The sequence below is a fragment of the Vulpes vulpes genome, chromosome 8 (assembly GCF_048418805.1).
Source record: "Vulpes vulpes isolate BD-2025 chromosome 8, VulVul3, whole genome shotgun sequence".
In the NCBI taxonomy this organism is placed as follows: domain Eukaryota; kingdom Metazoa; phylum Chordata; class Mammalia; order Carnivora; family Canidae; genus Vulpes; species Vulpes vulpes.
Window position 1 is genome coordinate 195,854 of NC_132787.1, and position 15,146 is coordinate 210,999.

General features: G+C 37.9%; 1 protein-coding gene across 1 annotated transcript; it reads right to left on the reverse strand.

Moving 5' to 3' along the window:
• Positions 1-12,511: 12,511 nt before the first annotated feature.
• Positions 12,512-13,459, reverse strand: LOC112911287 (olfactory receptor 9S13-like). Its single transcript, XM_025987749.2, has one exon. The coding sequence runs from the start codon at positions 13,457-13,459 to the stop codon at positions 12,512-12,514; it is 948 nt and encodes a 315-aa protein (XP_025843534.1).
• Between the last annotated feature and the right edge of the window lie 1,687 nt (positions 13,460-15,146).

The following is a 15,146-nucleotide window of genomic DNA, read 5'->3' on the forward strand; positions in this document are numbered from 1 at the left end:
AAATATATAGCCAGTGTGGGGTATCATTAAAAAAAACATACTAGGGATCCCTGGGTGGCTAGCGGTTTGGCGCCTGCCTTTGACCCAGGGCGCGATGCTGGAGACCCGGGATCGAATCCCACATCGGGCTCCCGGTGCATGGAGCCTGTTTCTCCCTCTGCCTGTGTCTCTGCCTCTCTCTCTCTCTCTCTCTGTGACTATCATAAATAAATAAAATAAAAAAAAATAAAAAAAAAAACATACTAAATCTCATCCCAAATATTTTATTAAGGGAAATGAAAATATACGCCACCACAAAGTTATGCATACAATTGTTCAAGGCAGCTTTTTCCATAAATGCTAAAGAAAGTAAATCAAATTCAGATTCAATAATTCAATAAGTGGATAAACAAGCCACAGTACATCTATGTAATAAAATACTACTTAGCAATGTAAAATGCTAGCTGCTGATATTAACATTTTATTAACATACAAAAATCTCCAAAGCATTATGCTAAGAGAAAGATGTTATTACAAAAAGTGTCACATGATTCCATTTGTATGCAGTTCTAGAAAATGTATAAATATAATGGCAGAGCTGTCAGTGGTTTGTAGAGGCGAAGGATGAAATAAGGGGATTGATTGTGAAGGTGTATGAAATTCTTTTTGGAATATGGAAGTATTCTCTATCATGATTTTGTTTTTTATTTTTTTTAAGATTTTTATTTGGGAGAGAGAGAGAAAGAGGGAGAGGGAGCATGAGCAGGGAGGAGGGTAGAGGGAGAGGGAGAAGGAGATCTCCCCTCTGAGCAGGGATCCAAAGATTATGACCCAAGTCAAAGGTGGATGCTTAACTGAGCCACCCAGGCACCCTTATGTCATGACTTAATGATTTATTTATTTGTTTGAGAGGGACGTAGGGACAGAGGGACAGGGGCAGACCCTTAAGCAGACTCCCCACTGAGTGCAGAGCCCAACATGGGGTTTGATCCCAGCATCCTGAGACATAACCTCAGCTGAAACCAAGGGTCTGATGCTCAACTGACCGAGCCACCCAGGTGCCCCCCACATTGATTTAATGATGGTTTAATGAATGTATACATATACATAACCCATTAAATTGTATGCTTAAAATTGGTGAATTTTATTATATGTATGTTTTATCTCAACACAAAATGTTTTAGAATTTCAAGGTGTATACAAAAAAGAAAATTTCTAAGTTACCAAGATTGCAAGATACTCATTTAATTTTATTAGAGCATGCATTTTTACTATAAGCAATGAACAACTGAATAACAGCACTAAAAACACTATCTAGTAGAGAGCATTGAAAGATTTATTTATCTTTTCTAAAAGCCTACAGTAAATTTACCGAAACATGCACTGAAATCTGCTTTGTTGAAATTATAATAATAATAAATTATTATTAAATTATTATTATAATAGATTTACTATGCTAATGAATTAAGATTATTAAGATATTGAGTTCCCCCAAAATGAACTATAAAGTTAATACCATTTGAATTAAAAATCCAGTCATATCTTGTAAAAGTTGAAAAGCTGATTCTATTATTTTCATGAAAAGCCAAAGAATACAAAATAGTCAAAATAATTATTTTAAAGAAAAAGTTGGAGGAATTACACTGGTTTCAAGACTTAGTATAACACTATAGCAATCAGAAAACTGTTGTATTGGCATAAGAGTATATAAGAGCAGCAGAAAAGAGAGTTCAGAAAGACTGTACATGTGTGATTTATTGATTTTTGACAGGGAAGAATTCACTGGACAAAGAGAATTCTTTTTAACAACTAGTGCAGGAACAATTAGCCATAAAAAATAAATAAAATGCCCTGGATCCCACCATATGCTATGCACCCTAAATTGACTTCAAGAGGATCACAGATCTAACCATAAAACCAAAACTATTAAACTTATAGAAGAAAATACAGCATATCTTTGAAAACATGGAGAAGGCAAGGATCCCTGGGAAAGGACAAAAGAAACACTAATTATTTTTTAAATGATAAATTTGACTTCATCAAATCTAAAATATCTGTTCTTTAAAGGACATCAGTTTAATATGAAAAGGCAAAATATGGGTTAAGAGAAAATATCTATGATTCATACATCTTGACACGAGACTTTTATCCTGACTATAACTTAAAAATTAAAAGACAAACATATCACCATAAAAATGAACGAAAGAACATGCATTTATTTGACCACTAATGGCCAATGAGTTCATGGAAACACACTAATCTGACATTATTACTATGGAAATTAAAGTTAAAATCATTCTGTAATCTCACTTTCCACAGAGTAGAATGGCTAATAGCAAGAAGATAAATAAGCATTGGCAAAGATGAAGAGCTATGGAACTCTCCGACCTTTCTGGGGGCTGTATAAAACATTTTGTCAACTTCAGATTTAGTTAAAATGCATAGATAAGGGGGCACCTGGGTGGCTCAGTTGGTGAAGCGTCTGCCTTCAGCTGGCGTCACGATCTCAGGGGCCTTGGGATTGAGCACCATATGGGGCTCCCTGTTCAGCAGGGAGTCTGCTTCTCCCTCTGCCCCTCCCCTCACTCCTGCCTGTGCATTTTATCTCTCTTAAATAACTAATTTTTTTAATCTAAAAATTAAATAAAAATTAAAATGCACAAAGATGCCAATATAATAAGAACATTATTTTTTTGTAAAGAACATTAAATAGAAATATTCTTATCTTGATAAAAATGAAATCTAGAACTAAATGAAACTATTATTAAACTGTAATTAATTAATAAAATAGCTTCTATATAGAAAGCATATTACAGGAACAAATTGCCAAGTTCACCATCATAATAGATGATCACATATCTCACTAAATATTAAAAAAAAATAAAGCAGACAAGAAATCAGAAAAAATGTAAAAAGTGCAAGTAACAAGACTGATATATAATTAGACATATATAAATGGCACATGTTATAATGTGTGTGTATCCCCAAAAACAAAAAGAATAGTTTCTTCTTCAGCACATGAGGAATGATTACAAAACAAACAAACAAACACACATAAATTAGGCAATCAAGTTAGATTCATCACAATTAGAAATATGTATCATGCAGATAACATTCTCTGAAAATAGCCAAAAACTAGAAAAGCTCCTTGACAGTTCTGTCATATTTGTTTGTTTTACAAGCTTATTACAAGCATCTTGACATAAAATCATTAAAACAGTGTAACGTGTCTCTCTCTCTTTTATCCAGAATTGTCGATAGCAAATCAATCCTTATATAATATCGTACATTTTTGAGTTTCTGGAATCACTGCACAGGATTCTTTATTATTATTATTATTATTTATTTATTTATCTATCTATTTATTTATTTTTAATAATAAATGTATTTTTTATTGGTGTTCAATTTGCCAACATACAGAAAAACACCCAGTGCTCTCCCCGTCAAGCACAGGATTCTCTAGTAGATTACATGCTAACGTGACAGGGTTCATCAAAAAGAAGTTACTGCGTTATTGAGGACCATCATCTCTGAGGAAGAGCATCTTATGGGAGTGGCCTGGAGTCCCCTTGCCCAGCACGTGAGGTGCCTTCCAGGGTCAAGGGCCACCCCTGGGCTGGGCCTACCTGGCAGCTGTGAGCGCAGCGTGGGACAAACCCCATGGAGCAATCAGCCATAGGAGGGACCTGGAATCCCAAACGGTCTCACCACTCACCAAACAATGCTAATCAAGACACATTTTACTGAACAGGAGAAAAAATGTAAACTAACAAGGCCCAGGTCCTGCTCCATTAGGGATCCTGACTGGACCCCGACCCTGGGTGGCAGCCTTCACCCAGTGTATGAACACACAGGTGGGATGCAGAGAACACAATGGACAGCATCCTGCATTACCCTTTGGCCATCAGGTGTCCTGACCCACAGCTGTGAGAGTAAAGGGGGGTGTCTGCGATGAGCAGGTCCCCACAGGCAGGGTATGTGGGATACCTGTGGGACTCGGGTGGCCTCACAGAAGACGGACACACCACCCTGTGCTGTCCACTAAGTGCCCTCAGCTTGGACAGAGGTTATGCTTGCTCCTCACGCAGCCGGCCTAGTACCAGAGCCCCTGCTGGTTGGGGGCTGCATCAGGGCTTCTCGCCAAAAGGGGTGGAAAGAGTCAAAGTAAAAATGAACATCGGGGTGCAGTGTCCCAGCATTTCACTGCATCTGAATCTTTGGGGTAAATCCCCAGCAGTGCAATTGCTGGGTGGTAGGGCAGGTCTATTTTTAACTCTTTGAGGAACTTCCACACAGTTTTCCAGAGTGGCTGCACCATTCACATTCCCACCAACAGTGCAGGAGGGTTCCCCCTTCTCCGCATCCTCTCCAACATTTGTGGTTTCCTGCCTTGTTAATTTTCCCCAATCTCACTGGGGTGAGGTGGGATCTCATTGTGGTTTTGATTTGTATTTCCTTGATGGCCAGTGATATGGAGCATTTTCTCCTGTGCTTGTTGGCCATGTCTGTGTCTTCCTCTGTGAGATTTCTGTTCATGTCTTTTGCCCATTTCATGATTGGATTATTTGTTTCTTTGCTGTTGAGTTTAATAAGTTCTTTATAGATCTTGGAAACTAGCCCTTTATCAGATATGTCATTTGCAAAATATCCCCCCCCCCATATTTGCATACAAATATGCAATTGTAGGTTGTCTTTTAGTCTTAAGGTGGGCACTTGACGGGATGAGTACTGGGTGTTATTCTATATGTTGACAAACTGAACACCAATAAAAAATAAATTTACAAAAAAAAAGTAAAAATGAAAAGATAAACCAATGCAACGTTTCACTTTGCCATCTGAATGGTGGGCCATGGTGGGCCCAAGTCATGCACCCTGTCCCCAAGAGGTTGTAGGCCAGGCTCAGCACTTGGCCAGCCTCACTTTCATCTCCTCCAGAAAGTTGCTCAGCCGTGTCTGGTGGCTGCATTCCCATCAACAGATAAGGGCTTCTCCCCTTCACCAGGAGGCAGGCACAGTGGCCCTGGATGGAGCAGCTGTACACGCAGATGCAGAAGTCTACTCCACCACGAAAAAATGGAGATGAAAACAGACCTTTGCAAGAAGATTCTATAAGGACATACTAACGCCATCAACCTTGACTGAGCTTATGCTCACTCAGGTTTCCGACTGCAGCAACTTGGCAAATGTCTCACTGTATCAGAGCACTGAGACCAAGTACCAGGTACAGCTTAAGTGCAGCAAGAAATCTGGCTTCTCAGGAGTCGACCGTTCATCACTGGTAGTGATGGATAGGGTCTCCTTGAGCTTCTGAGCCATGGACAACAGTTCCTTCATACTTGTAAAATGTTTTATCTGTTACCAAGTAAACCACTGGTCAAAAACTATTAAACATGTTTAGAGCTCCACAATAATGAAAAAAGTATGAGTCAAATATTTTTGAATTAAAAACGAAATTGTGAAGAACACGTTTCCCTACTGGATTACAACACTTTTATGACCTTTTGCTTTTAGTCATAAGGGTTAGTCAAGATACTATTTAATTTTCTATTCTTGATAATTGTTCCATGATTATGTAAAACATTAACATTATGGCAAGCAGGGATTTTTAAGGAAACTCTTTTTTTACTTTTTTTTTTCAACTTATCTGTAACTTTCTAGCAGAGCATGTATTTGTTGTTTATTTATTTAAAAGATTTTACTTATTTTAGAGAAAGCATGTAGCGGGGGAAAGGCAGAAGGAAAGAACGCATCTTAAGCAGGCTCCACTCTGAGCCTGACATAAGGCTCTATCTCCCAACCCTGATATCAGGACCTGATCTGAAACTAAGAGTTGGAGGCCTAACCGACTGTGCTCCCAGGCACCCCTCTTTGGCAGAGACTTTAAAGTAACTTTGAATAATATGTAAATGGCTGTAATGGAAATTAAAAAAAACAACAACATGGAAGATCACAAATTTAATTTTAGGGGTAAGATGGGAACTCTAAGAAAAAAAATGGAAATGCTAGAATTCAGTACAGTAGCCTAGCTGAAGAATGACTTTGATATTCTCATTAGCATACTTCACACATCTCCCCAAAACTATAGGCATGAATGACCATGAAGATAAATCAATATAAACTATTGAAAATGAAGTGCAAAGAGAAATTTTTATTTTTATTTTTTTTTAAATATTTTTTCTTTATTTATTTATGATAGTCACAGAGAGAGAGAGAGAGAGAAGCAGAGACACAGCCAGAGGGAGAAGCAGGCTCCATGCACCGGGAGCCCGACGTGGGATTCGATCCGGGGTCTCCAGGATCACGCCCTGGGCCAAAGGCAGGCGCCAAACCATTGCGCCACCCAGGGATCCCACAAAGAGAAATTTTTAAAAGAGAGAGCAGAACATCCAAGAACTGTGGGACAATATCAAACAGTACAACACACGTGTAATTGAAGTCTCAGATGAGTTACAGATAGGTTTGCAGGTAACTTTGATAAATAAGGCTCCTGGGGGATCCCTGGGTGGCGCAGCAGTTTGGCGCCTCCCTTTGGCCCAGGGCGCGATCCTGGAGACCCGGGATCAAATCCCACGTTGGGCTCCCGGTGCATGGAGCCTGCTTCTCCCTCTGCCTGTGTCTCTGCCTCTCTCTCTCTCTCTCTCTCTCTCTCACTATCATAAATAAATAATAATAAAAAATAATAATAAAAAATAAGGCTCCTGGATCGCTAAAAGTTTTCCGAAATAAGTGACAAACACCAAACCAGAGATCCACTAAGTTCCGAGAACACCAACCAGGACAAATACCAAAAAATACTGCACATGGACATCATATTCAAAGTACTTAAGACCAAAGACAAAGAGAAAAGCTTGAAGGCAGCCAGAAAAGTGAAGGGAGGGCACCTATAAAAGAAATAAGGATAAGAAGAATAGGAAAACAGAAAAGTGCTCATGCTCATAAGAAACCATGCAAGCAAGGAAATAATAGAATAATATAGAATTATTCTTTAGAATAATATCTTTAATTTGCTGAGAAAAAAAAAAAAGAAAAAGAAACTAGAGACCTAGAATCTATATCCAATGAGAGCATCCTTCAGATATAAAGGGAAAGACTGTCTTTAGGGAAAGGGAAAGATAAAAACTTAAAAGTCCATTTCCCAGTTTAAAAAAATGTGTAAGGAAGTATTTCATATGGAGGTAATATAATACAGACCCAAAACTTGAATCTACAGAAAGAAATGAAAAGTTTCAAAACGGGAGGATGGGTAACTGGGTAACAGGCATTGAGGGCAGGGAGGGGATGAGCACTGGGTGTTATACTACATGTTGGAAAAAAATTTTTTTAATTAATTTTTATTGGTGTTCAATTTACCAACATACAGAAAAACACCCAGTGCTCATCCCGTCAAGTGTCCGCCTCAGTGCCCGTCACCCATTCCCCTCCAACACCCGCCCTCCTCCCCTTCCACCACCCCTAATTCGTTTCCCAGAGTTAAGAGTCTTTATGTTCTGTCTCCCTTCCTGATATTTCCCAACATTTCTTCTCCCTTCCTTTATATTCCCTTTCACTATTATTTATGTTCCCCAAATGAGTGAAATACATGTTGGAAAATTGATTTAAATTGAAAAAAGTTTCAAAATGGACTAAGCGAAGGTACAATAAAGTCTGATTTTCTTATTTTAAATTTCCCTAAAGATAACTGTTTAGCAGACTACACAGCTCTTGGGTCAAATCTGACCAGTCACAAGTTTTTATATGTCTGTGAGCTAACAACATTTTTCACTTTTAAATATATGATTTTGAATGATTGGAGAAAATCAAAAGAAGAATATTTTATGACATAAGAAAATCATATGTCTCAAATTTCAGTGTCAATAAAGTTTTGTGGGAACTCTGCCAAGCTGATTCATTCACGTTATCTATGGTTGTTTTCTTGTTACAGAGTTCAGAAGTTGCAAAAGAGGGACGGATACCTGGGAGCTCTGTGGTTGAACGTCAGCCTTCGGCCCAGGGTGTGACCCTGGGGTCCCGGTTCGAGTCCCATGACGGGCTCCTTGCATGGAGCCTTCTTCTCCCTCTGCCTGTGTCTCTGTCTCTCATGAATAAATAAATAAATCTTTAAAAAAAGAAGTTGCAAAAGAGACCCTGCTACATGTAAATTTCCTCCATATATTTTTATCTGATACTTTTGTGTCTTTATCTTTCCACATTTATTCGGCACATTGCTTATTGAAGACCTTTGATAAAGGCAAAATATCTAAAATGCACATTTTCTTTCTTTAGATAACATGATTCTTTTATTGCTTTGAGAATTTATTGTAATCTGGCTAGATCATTTATTGATAAATTCTCAATTTCAGTATATTTGAGTCCCTCTTTTGGGAAATATGAATTGCTGAGGGATGGATAGCAGTTTGATGGCCAGTATTCTGGTATGTGAGTGAGGGAGAAATCCTGAAACACCTCACATTTTAGAATATAGTTTGAATTGCTTGATCTTTTGGTACAAAGCCCACTCATGTTCTGTGCTGTCTTCAAGTCTAGAAGTCCTTTGCTTTACACTTCCTGGGAAATAAATTTCAAATCTGTGGTGTGGGAGAAGCAATCATCCATCTGGGGGAACAAAGGGAAGCAGAATGTCATCCCAAAATATGCCTCCTTCACATAAAAAGTATTTTGAGGTAAAGGCAATTAAGAAATAACAAACCCAGAAAAAGCTCTCTCTTTTTGCCTAAAGAAATAAATTCTTTTCCTGGAGACAGATTTTTTTTTTAAAGATTTTATTTATTTATTCATGAGAGACACACAGAGAGAGGCTGAGACCCAGGCAGAGGGAGAAGCAGGCTCCCTGCAGGGAGCCCAACTTGGGACTCAATCCCGGGACCCCGGGGTCATGCCCTGGGCCAAAGGTGTTGCTGAACCGCTGGGCCACCCAGGGATCCCCCTGGAGACAGATTCTTATTAGCCCAGAGATGGCACTAGAAAAATCTGCAAATACAGCTTACTCCATTAGTGTTTCACGACATATATTTACCTTCTCTCAGTTTGCCACATGGGAGCCTAAAACTGCTTTCCTCTGTCTGCCCATTTCTCTGTAAATTTACTGTTGTTTGTGAGGATGCTATATAAGCTGGAATTCCAAACAGCCTTTTCAAGTTTCTTTTATTTTAGGCTTCTTCAATGTGTTGTGCACTGCACACATTAATAAAATATTTTTTTTTTCCTCTGGTCAATCTGTCTTTTTGTTTGAGTCCCAGATGAAAACCAGAGATGGGCGGAAGTAAAGCTTTGACTTCCCTACAGAAGGTTCCAGGCTGAAATTGCATCTTTGCAAGCAATTCTTGGGAAGTTGTTAGCTCATTAATCACAAAATTAACGTGGCTCAAATAAACTATAAATTAATTTCTCTTTCAAGAAGCCATGTCCTGAGATAAACAACACAGGAATTGCGTATAACTTGGACATGCATCAGGGGGATTTGCTGTAACTTATTGCTCTCCACCTTCCACTTTGTAGTTAATGACAAGTAACACTGTGATATTTTCCAGCTCCTTCCTACAAAGAGCTGAAGGTCACGTCTCCCTATTTTGAACCTAAGGTGGCCTTAGAATCACATCAACTCTCATAGCTGTGTCCTCCCATCCCAAGGTCTTCATAATTATTTTTATTTCAGTTGCCTTTACTTTATCAAAGAGGATCACATATAGAATCCAAATAATTTATGTCCACACACCCCACAGGGAGGTAAAGCTTAACTCCTCATTCCTTAAGAGGAAGCTACACTTAGTGATTTGCTTTCCAAGAGAACAGTATGAAAAGAGAGAAAAAGTCACTCTAGAGAGGAAAACCCTGATAAGCACTACCTTAGCCAGGTGACAAAGATTAACGTTTTCATTTCTTTCTGATTAAATGGGGAGTGTCTTCTGGACCCGCACTGCTGGCCACTGTGGCTGTAGGGGCTAAGTCAAGTATATGGCCCTTTCAGGATCTTTGGGGGTGCAGACGGAGTGTTTCCTGCTTAGTCCCTGTGTCAGCAGGACAATTGATGAACTGCTCCTGGGCAGGTTGGAACCCTGTTGTAGAACTACTCAGAATCTACAGTCTGACCCAGTTTGGTGGGCTCATTTCCAGGGGCTCTCAGACTCTGGCCAGGAGGGACTCGAGCTGGTTTGGCAGCTCCTTTGGGTCCACAGCCAAGTGGCGGTCTGCATGCTTCTTAATCAACCCATGGATGGACATGATTCCCTCTGAGTGCCCTGCCATATGGTACTGGTCACAGAGTCAAGTCAAAGGGGCTGTATTTGAGTCCTCAGGGGTATGGATCTGATTCCAGCACTGTAGCTGGGACCCCGTCGTCAAGTCAAGCTGCTTGGGTGTAGGCCTGTGATCTCAAAACAGTTCTCTATGGTCTTGGGCTGCTGCACCAGGGTTGCACAGTCTCCTACCTGGATCCCAACCTCCCATGAGGGAGGCAGTTTTGTCTATGGATGGATGTCAAATTATCATTCAGGAATATGGAAAGGAGATGGCTTATTTCATCATCTTCTGACATCACTCTTCCTTTCTTTCTTCTTCGTAATTTTTGAATGATGCTTTTCTATTGCATAATCCAAAGAATTTTATAATTTTCCACATTGAGATCTTATACATCTTTTGCTGAATTAGCTAAACCCTTGAGAATCTTGGATACACATATAATGGTGCAGGCTTTTAATTAAATATTTTAGTTGTTCATGACTGTTCTAGAGATATGAAATTGATTTTTTATGTTAGTCCAGACATCTATATAAATGCTTCTTTCATTTTTTCTTTGGAAATAATCATGTTTAATAAACAGTTTAATCCTACACTTAATCCCTTAACTTTAAATTTATTATCACATTGCTCTTACTAGGTATAATAAAATGAACTGTATTGGGGATAATGGACATTTTGTCTTTTTCTTAATTTTATTTTATTATTTTTCCTAATTTTAAAGAAAATACGTCTACATATTCCACTTTAGAATGTGTGTTCATTCAGTTTTTTATAACTGTAATTTGACAGATTTATTAAGTTTTCTGATTTCACTGTTTTTAAAATCATAAAATAGAGTAAAAACTATCAAATATTCTTTTATATATGAGACAATATTGTTTTTATATTTAATCAACAATAAAAAGCTATCATCTAAATAAGTCAAGTATATTGGAATAAGAAAAATCATCTAAAGAATCCTTAACATTAAAGTAAATAGAAAAATTATTTTTATAATGATGAAAACAAATACAAATCACATGGAAAACTGTGTAAAAGTTTTAAATATGTCATTAAAGTAAAAACAAAAAAAATATTTAATCAAACATTCAACATATGAGATCAGAAACAAAAATGTAATACAACCAGAAGATCCTAAGTAAATGAGTTAAAATAATTATGCATACATGCAAATGTATATACAGATGTTATATTAATGAATCTAATTAATGAGTATGAATCAAATTTATGAGTTGCAATTTTAGATACATCTAAGCAAAACAAAACTAGAAAAATAAACCTATGCAACAATTAGATATCACACTATAAACTATCTTAAAAATAACGACCAGAAATTCAAAATTCTGATAGCATGAAGTGAAACCCATGGCAAATTTAATTAAAGAATATAAATAGGATAAAGTTCTAAAGATTAATAGTACAAAGCATAACTAACCACAGACATTGAAAGAATTAAATTATTGTAAGATGTGATTTTATGTCACTCTACGGCAATAATTTTTCAAATCTAGAGAAGAATAAGGATTTTTCAATCTGTGTACAGGTTGGGAAAATGACCCCAGAATATAAGTAGACAGTAATGAGACCAACAAGCAAATAAGCATGAGTGATACTGGAAAGATTATCAAACATTTGCAACTAAGACCCCCATGACAAGATAGTTTTACAGCAACCACATCACATTTATTTATTTTTTATTAAGGAATCATTAGTTTTTGGATGATATTATTAAGGATATTATTGGTGTAATACTTTGTATCAATTTGTATAATTTAGACAATGCCAATAATTTACATTGCCGTATCACTGTGAGTACGCATTTGCGACAGATTGGACAGTGGCAAGCTTGATTATGATTTGGAGGAAACAAAGGGCATAGAACATTCAGTAATGTCTCTCTCATGTTTCTCCCTCCCCAGACATATAGATGGATATGTAAATATTTACATATATACATTTGTAAATATAAACAATTTATAGATATAATAAACTGCAGGTGTGTATTAATTTAGTATACTGTATTTGTAAGTTGCAACTTTGCATACACCTAAGAAAAATAAAACATAAACAGCAAACCTACATGGTAGCTAGATATCACACCATGAAATAGTTATGTAGGATTATGAAAAATCTATGTTGATTTTTAAATTCATTCCTAAAGAATCTATTGATGTTATAAAGATAAGATAAACTTTGATCTTCAAAACTTTTAGATGGCTTTACTTGAAACTATTCTATAACAAATTATTGAAAATATTGCTTTTAGTCTAACATACAGTTTTATACATGGCTGGAATCAATGGAAAGATACTCTTCTCAGCAATACCCTTTTCACAGCATTTTTCACCTCCTTATTCCTTAGACTATAAATCAGTGGATTCAACATAGGGATGATAAGAGTGTAGAACACAGCTACAATCTTGCTTTTCTCTGGGGAGGAGATGGCCCCGGGCTGGGCGTACATGAAGAACACAGTCCCATAGAACAAACTCACCACAGTGATGTGAGAGCTACAGGTGGAGAAGGTCTTACCCCTGCCGTGGGTGGAGGGGATCTTCAGGACAGTGGAGAGTATGTAAGCATAGGAAACCAGGATGACAGTCGTGGTGGTGACAATGATGAGGGAGGAGAGGATGAACAGCACCATCTCGTTCACAGACGTGTCAACACATGAGATCTTGATCAGGGCTGGGACGTCACAGAAGAAGTGGTCCAGGCGGTTTTCTCCACAGAAATGCAAGCTGAAGGTGAATCCTGTCTGGACCATGGAGTTGAGGCCTCCACAGATGTAGGAGCCAATTACTAAGTGAACACAAACCTGTTGAGACATACGGATAGGATAGAGGAATGGAGAGCAAATGGCTGAGAAGCGATCATAGGCCATCACGGCCAGAAGAAAGCCCTCAGTCCCAACACAGAGAGCAAAGAAAAAGAACTGTGCTGCACAGCCATTGTAGGAAATTTTCTTGTCCTTGGACAAGAAAGTAGCCAGAGCTTTGGGAGCAATGACTGTGGAGTAGCAGAGATCTAAATAGGACAAGTTTCTAAGGAAGAAATACATAGGCCTATGAAGCCTCGAGTCCATCCTGATGACAATTATCATGCTGCTATTTCCCACCACGATGACCACGTAGACCAGCAAGAAGAATAGGAATAAGAGGATCTGGATGTCTGGAGCTGTTCTGAAGCCCAGCAGAATGAACTCAGTCACTCCTGAGGAATTCCGGCTCAGCTCGCTCTTCATGGCTGAGCTCTATCTGAGAAGATGAGGGGATGATCATGAAGCCCGTGGGATGCCTTTCGACTCCTGAAGTTCTCAGTGAGAGAAAAAGTGCTAAGAGGTGTCCTTGGCAACGTATCTGACAGAAGAGCCTTATTTTTCTAATATATTTAGTGTCCTCATGCTGTGGGGAATGTAGACAGGCAGGGATGTCTGGGACAGTGATGACATTGGCCACCCTATGCCCTTTGCTCCAAGCTATGGAGTCATGTGCACGGAGTCTAAACTTTACCTCTTTCAATCCAATAAATCTAAGATAACTACCTGCACTTCCAATGCCTTGAAATCTTCTCTCAGATGGAAGATACTGATAATACCTACATTAGAGGACCACTGTGAGGATAACATGAGAGAGTAGGAAAAGAAACATTTCAGTTACTATCATACCTTAAAAGCATAATAAATATTAGCCAAATAAATAAATCAGCAAATAGGCACCTAAAAATTATGTTTGCATTCGGAATGGAAACCTGGGTGAAAACACAGGTCATTTCCTTCCCCACAACAAAGGCAGTTAATTTGGTTCTCAAAACATTTCACTATTTAAAAGACATTAAGAGGGACGCCTGGGTGGCTCCGTGGTTGAGCATCTGCCTTTGGCTCAGGCCCTGATCCCGGGGTCCCAGGGTCGAGTCCCACGTCGGGCTCCCTGCATGGAGCCTGCTTCTCCCTCTGCCTGTGTCTCTGCCTCTCTCTGTGTGTCTCTCATGAATAAATAAAATAAAATATTTAAAACATAAAAAATAAAAATAAAATAAAAGGCATTAAGAAACATGAGGTCACTGCTTCATGAAGGAGAATGAAGCATCAAAGTCATGTGAAATGATCAATCAGACTCCTACATGAGCATGCTCTGTTCAAACTCTACTTCATCTACTTTGAGTCTCTGCTCTCTGATTCTGGTACCTCCACGCCCTTGCTGCAGCCAAACTCCAGCAAGTCTTTTTTCTTTTCCTGTCAAATGCTAACGAAGATCTTAGTTATGGAAATTATTCTGTTTGCATAGAGAGACATATAATGGTTGAAGTACAGGATTAACTTCTCTAACAACAAGTGGTTTCTCTCCCTACATATATTGCTAATTAAATAGAAGACGCTATAAATAGAGCAAAAAGTATCAATATTACATAGGTTTGGCTTTTTTTTGCTTTCTTAAATGACTATCCATCTTAATAACAACAAAAAGACAAAGGAGCACATAGATAAAATATTAATAATTCTAAGTATAAATAATATTTATTATCAGAAAAATTAAATCCATAAAAGAAATTTCATGTTATAATTGTGTAGTTCCATTACTTTACTTAATTTCTGAACTGACAAAATTTTGTTTTCCTTTCAAGGAACTTATTGAAATCATATTTTTATTTAGAAGTTTTCATAAAATTAGAGTCAGAGGTGAAACTGATTCAGCCTCTATTACTATTTTTTGTGTATGTGGAGTCAAAATGTTTTTTTAGTTAAAAGTACGGCATTTCAATTCATATAAATCTGAGTTTTATTCATGTCCTGCCACTCACTGACTGACTAATCTTGGGTAAATTGCTCAAATTCCACAATCCTCAGTTTTCTCATTAGCAAACTGTGTCTTAGGACATTTACCCCACTGGATTGTTGTTATAAGGATTAAATTAAATGACGTGTATAAATT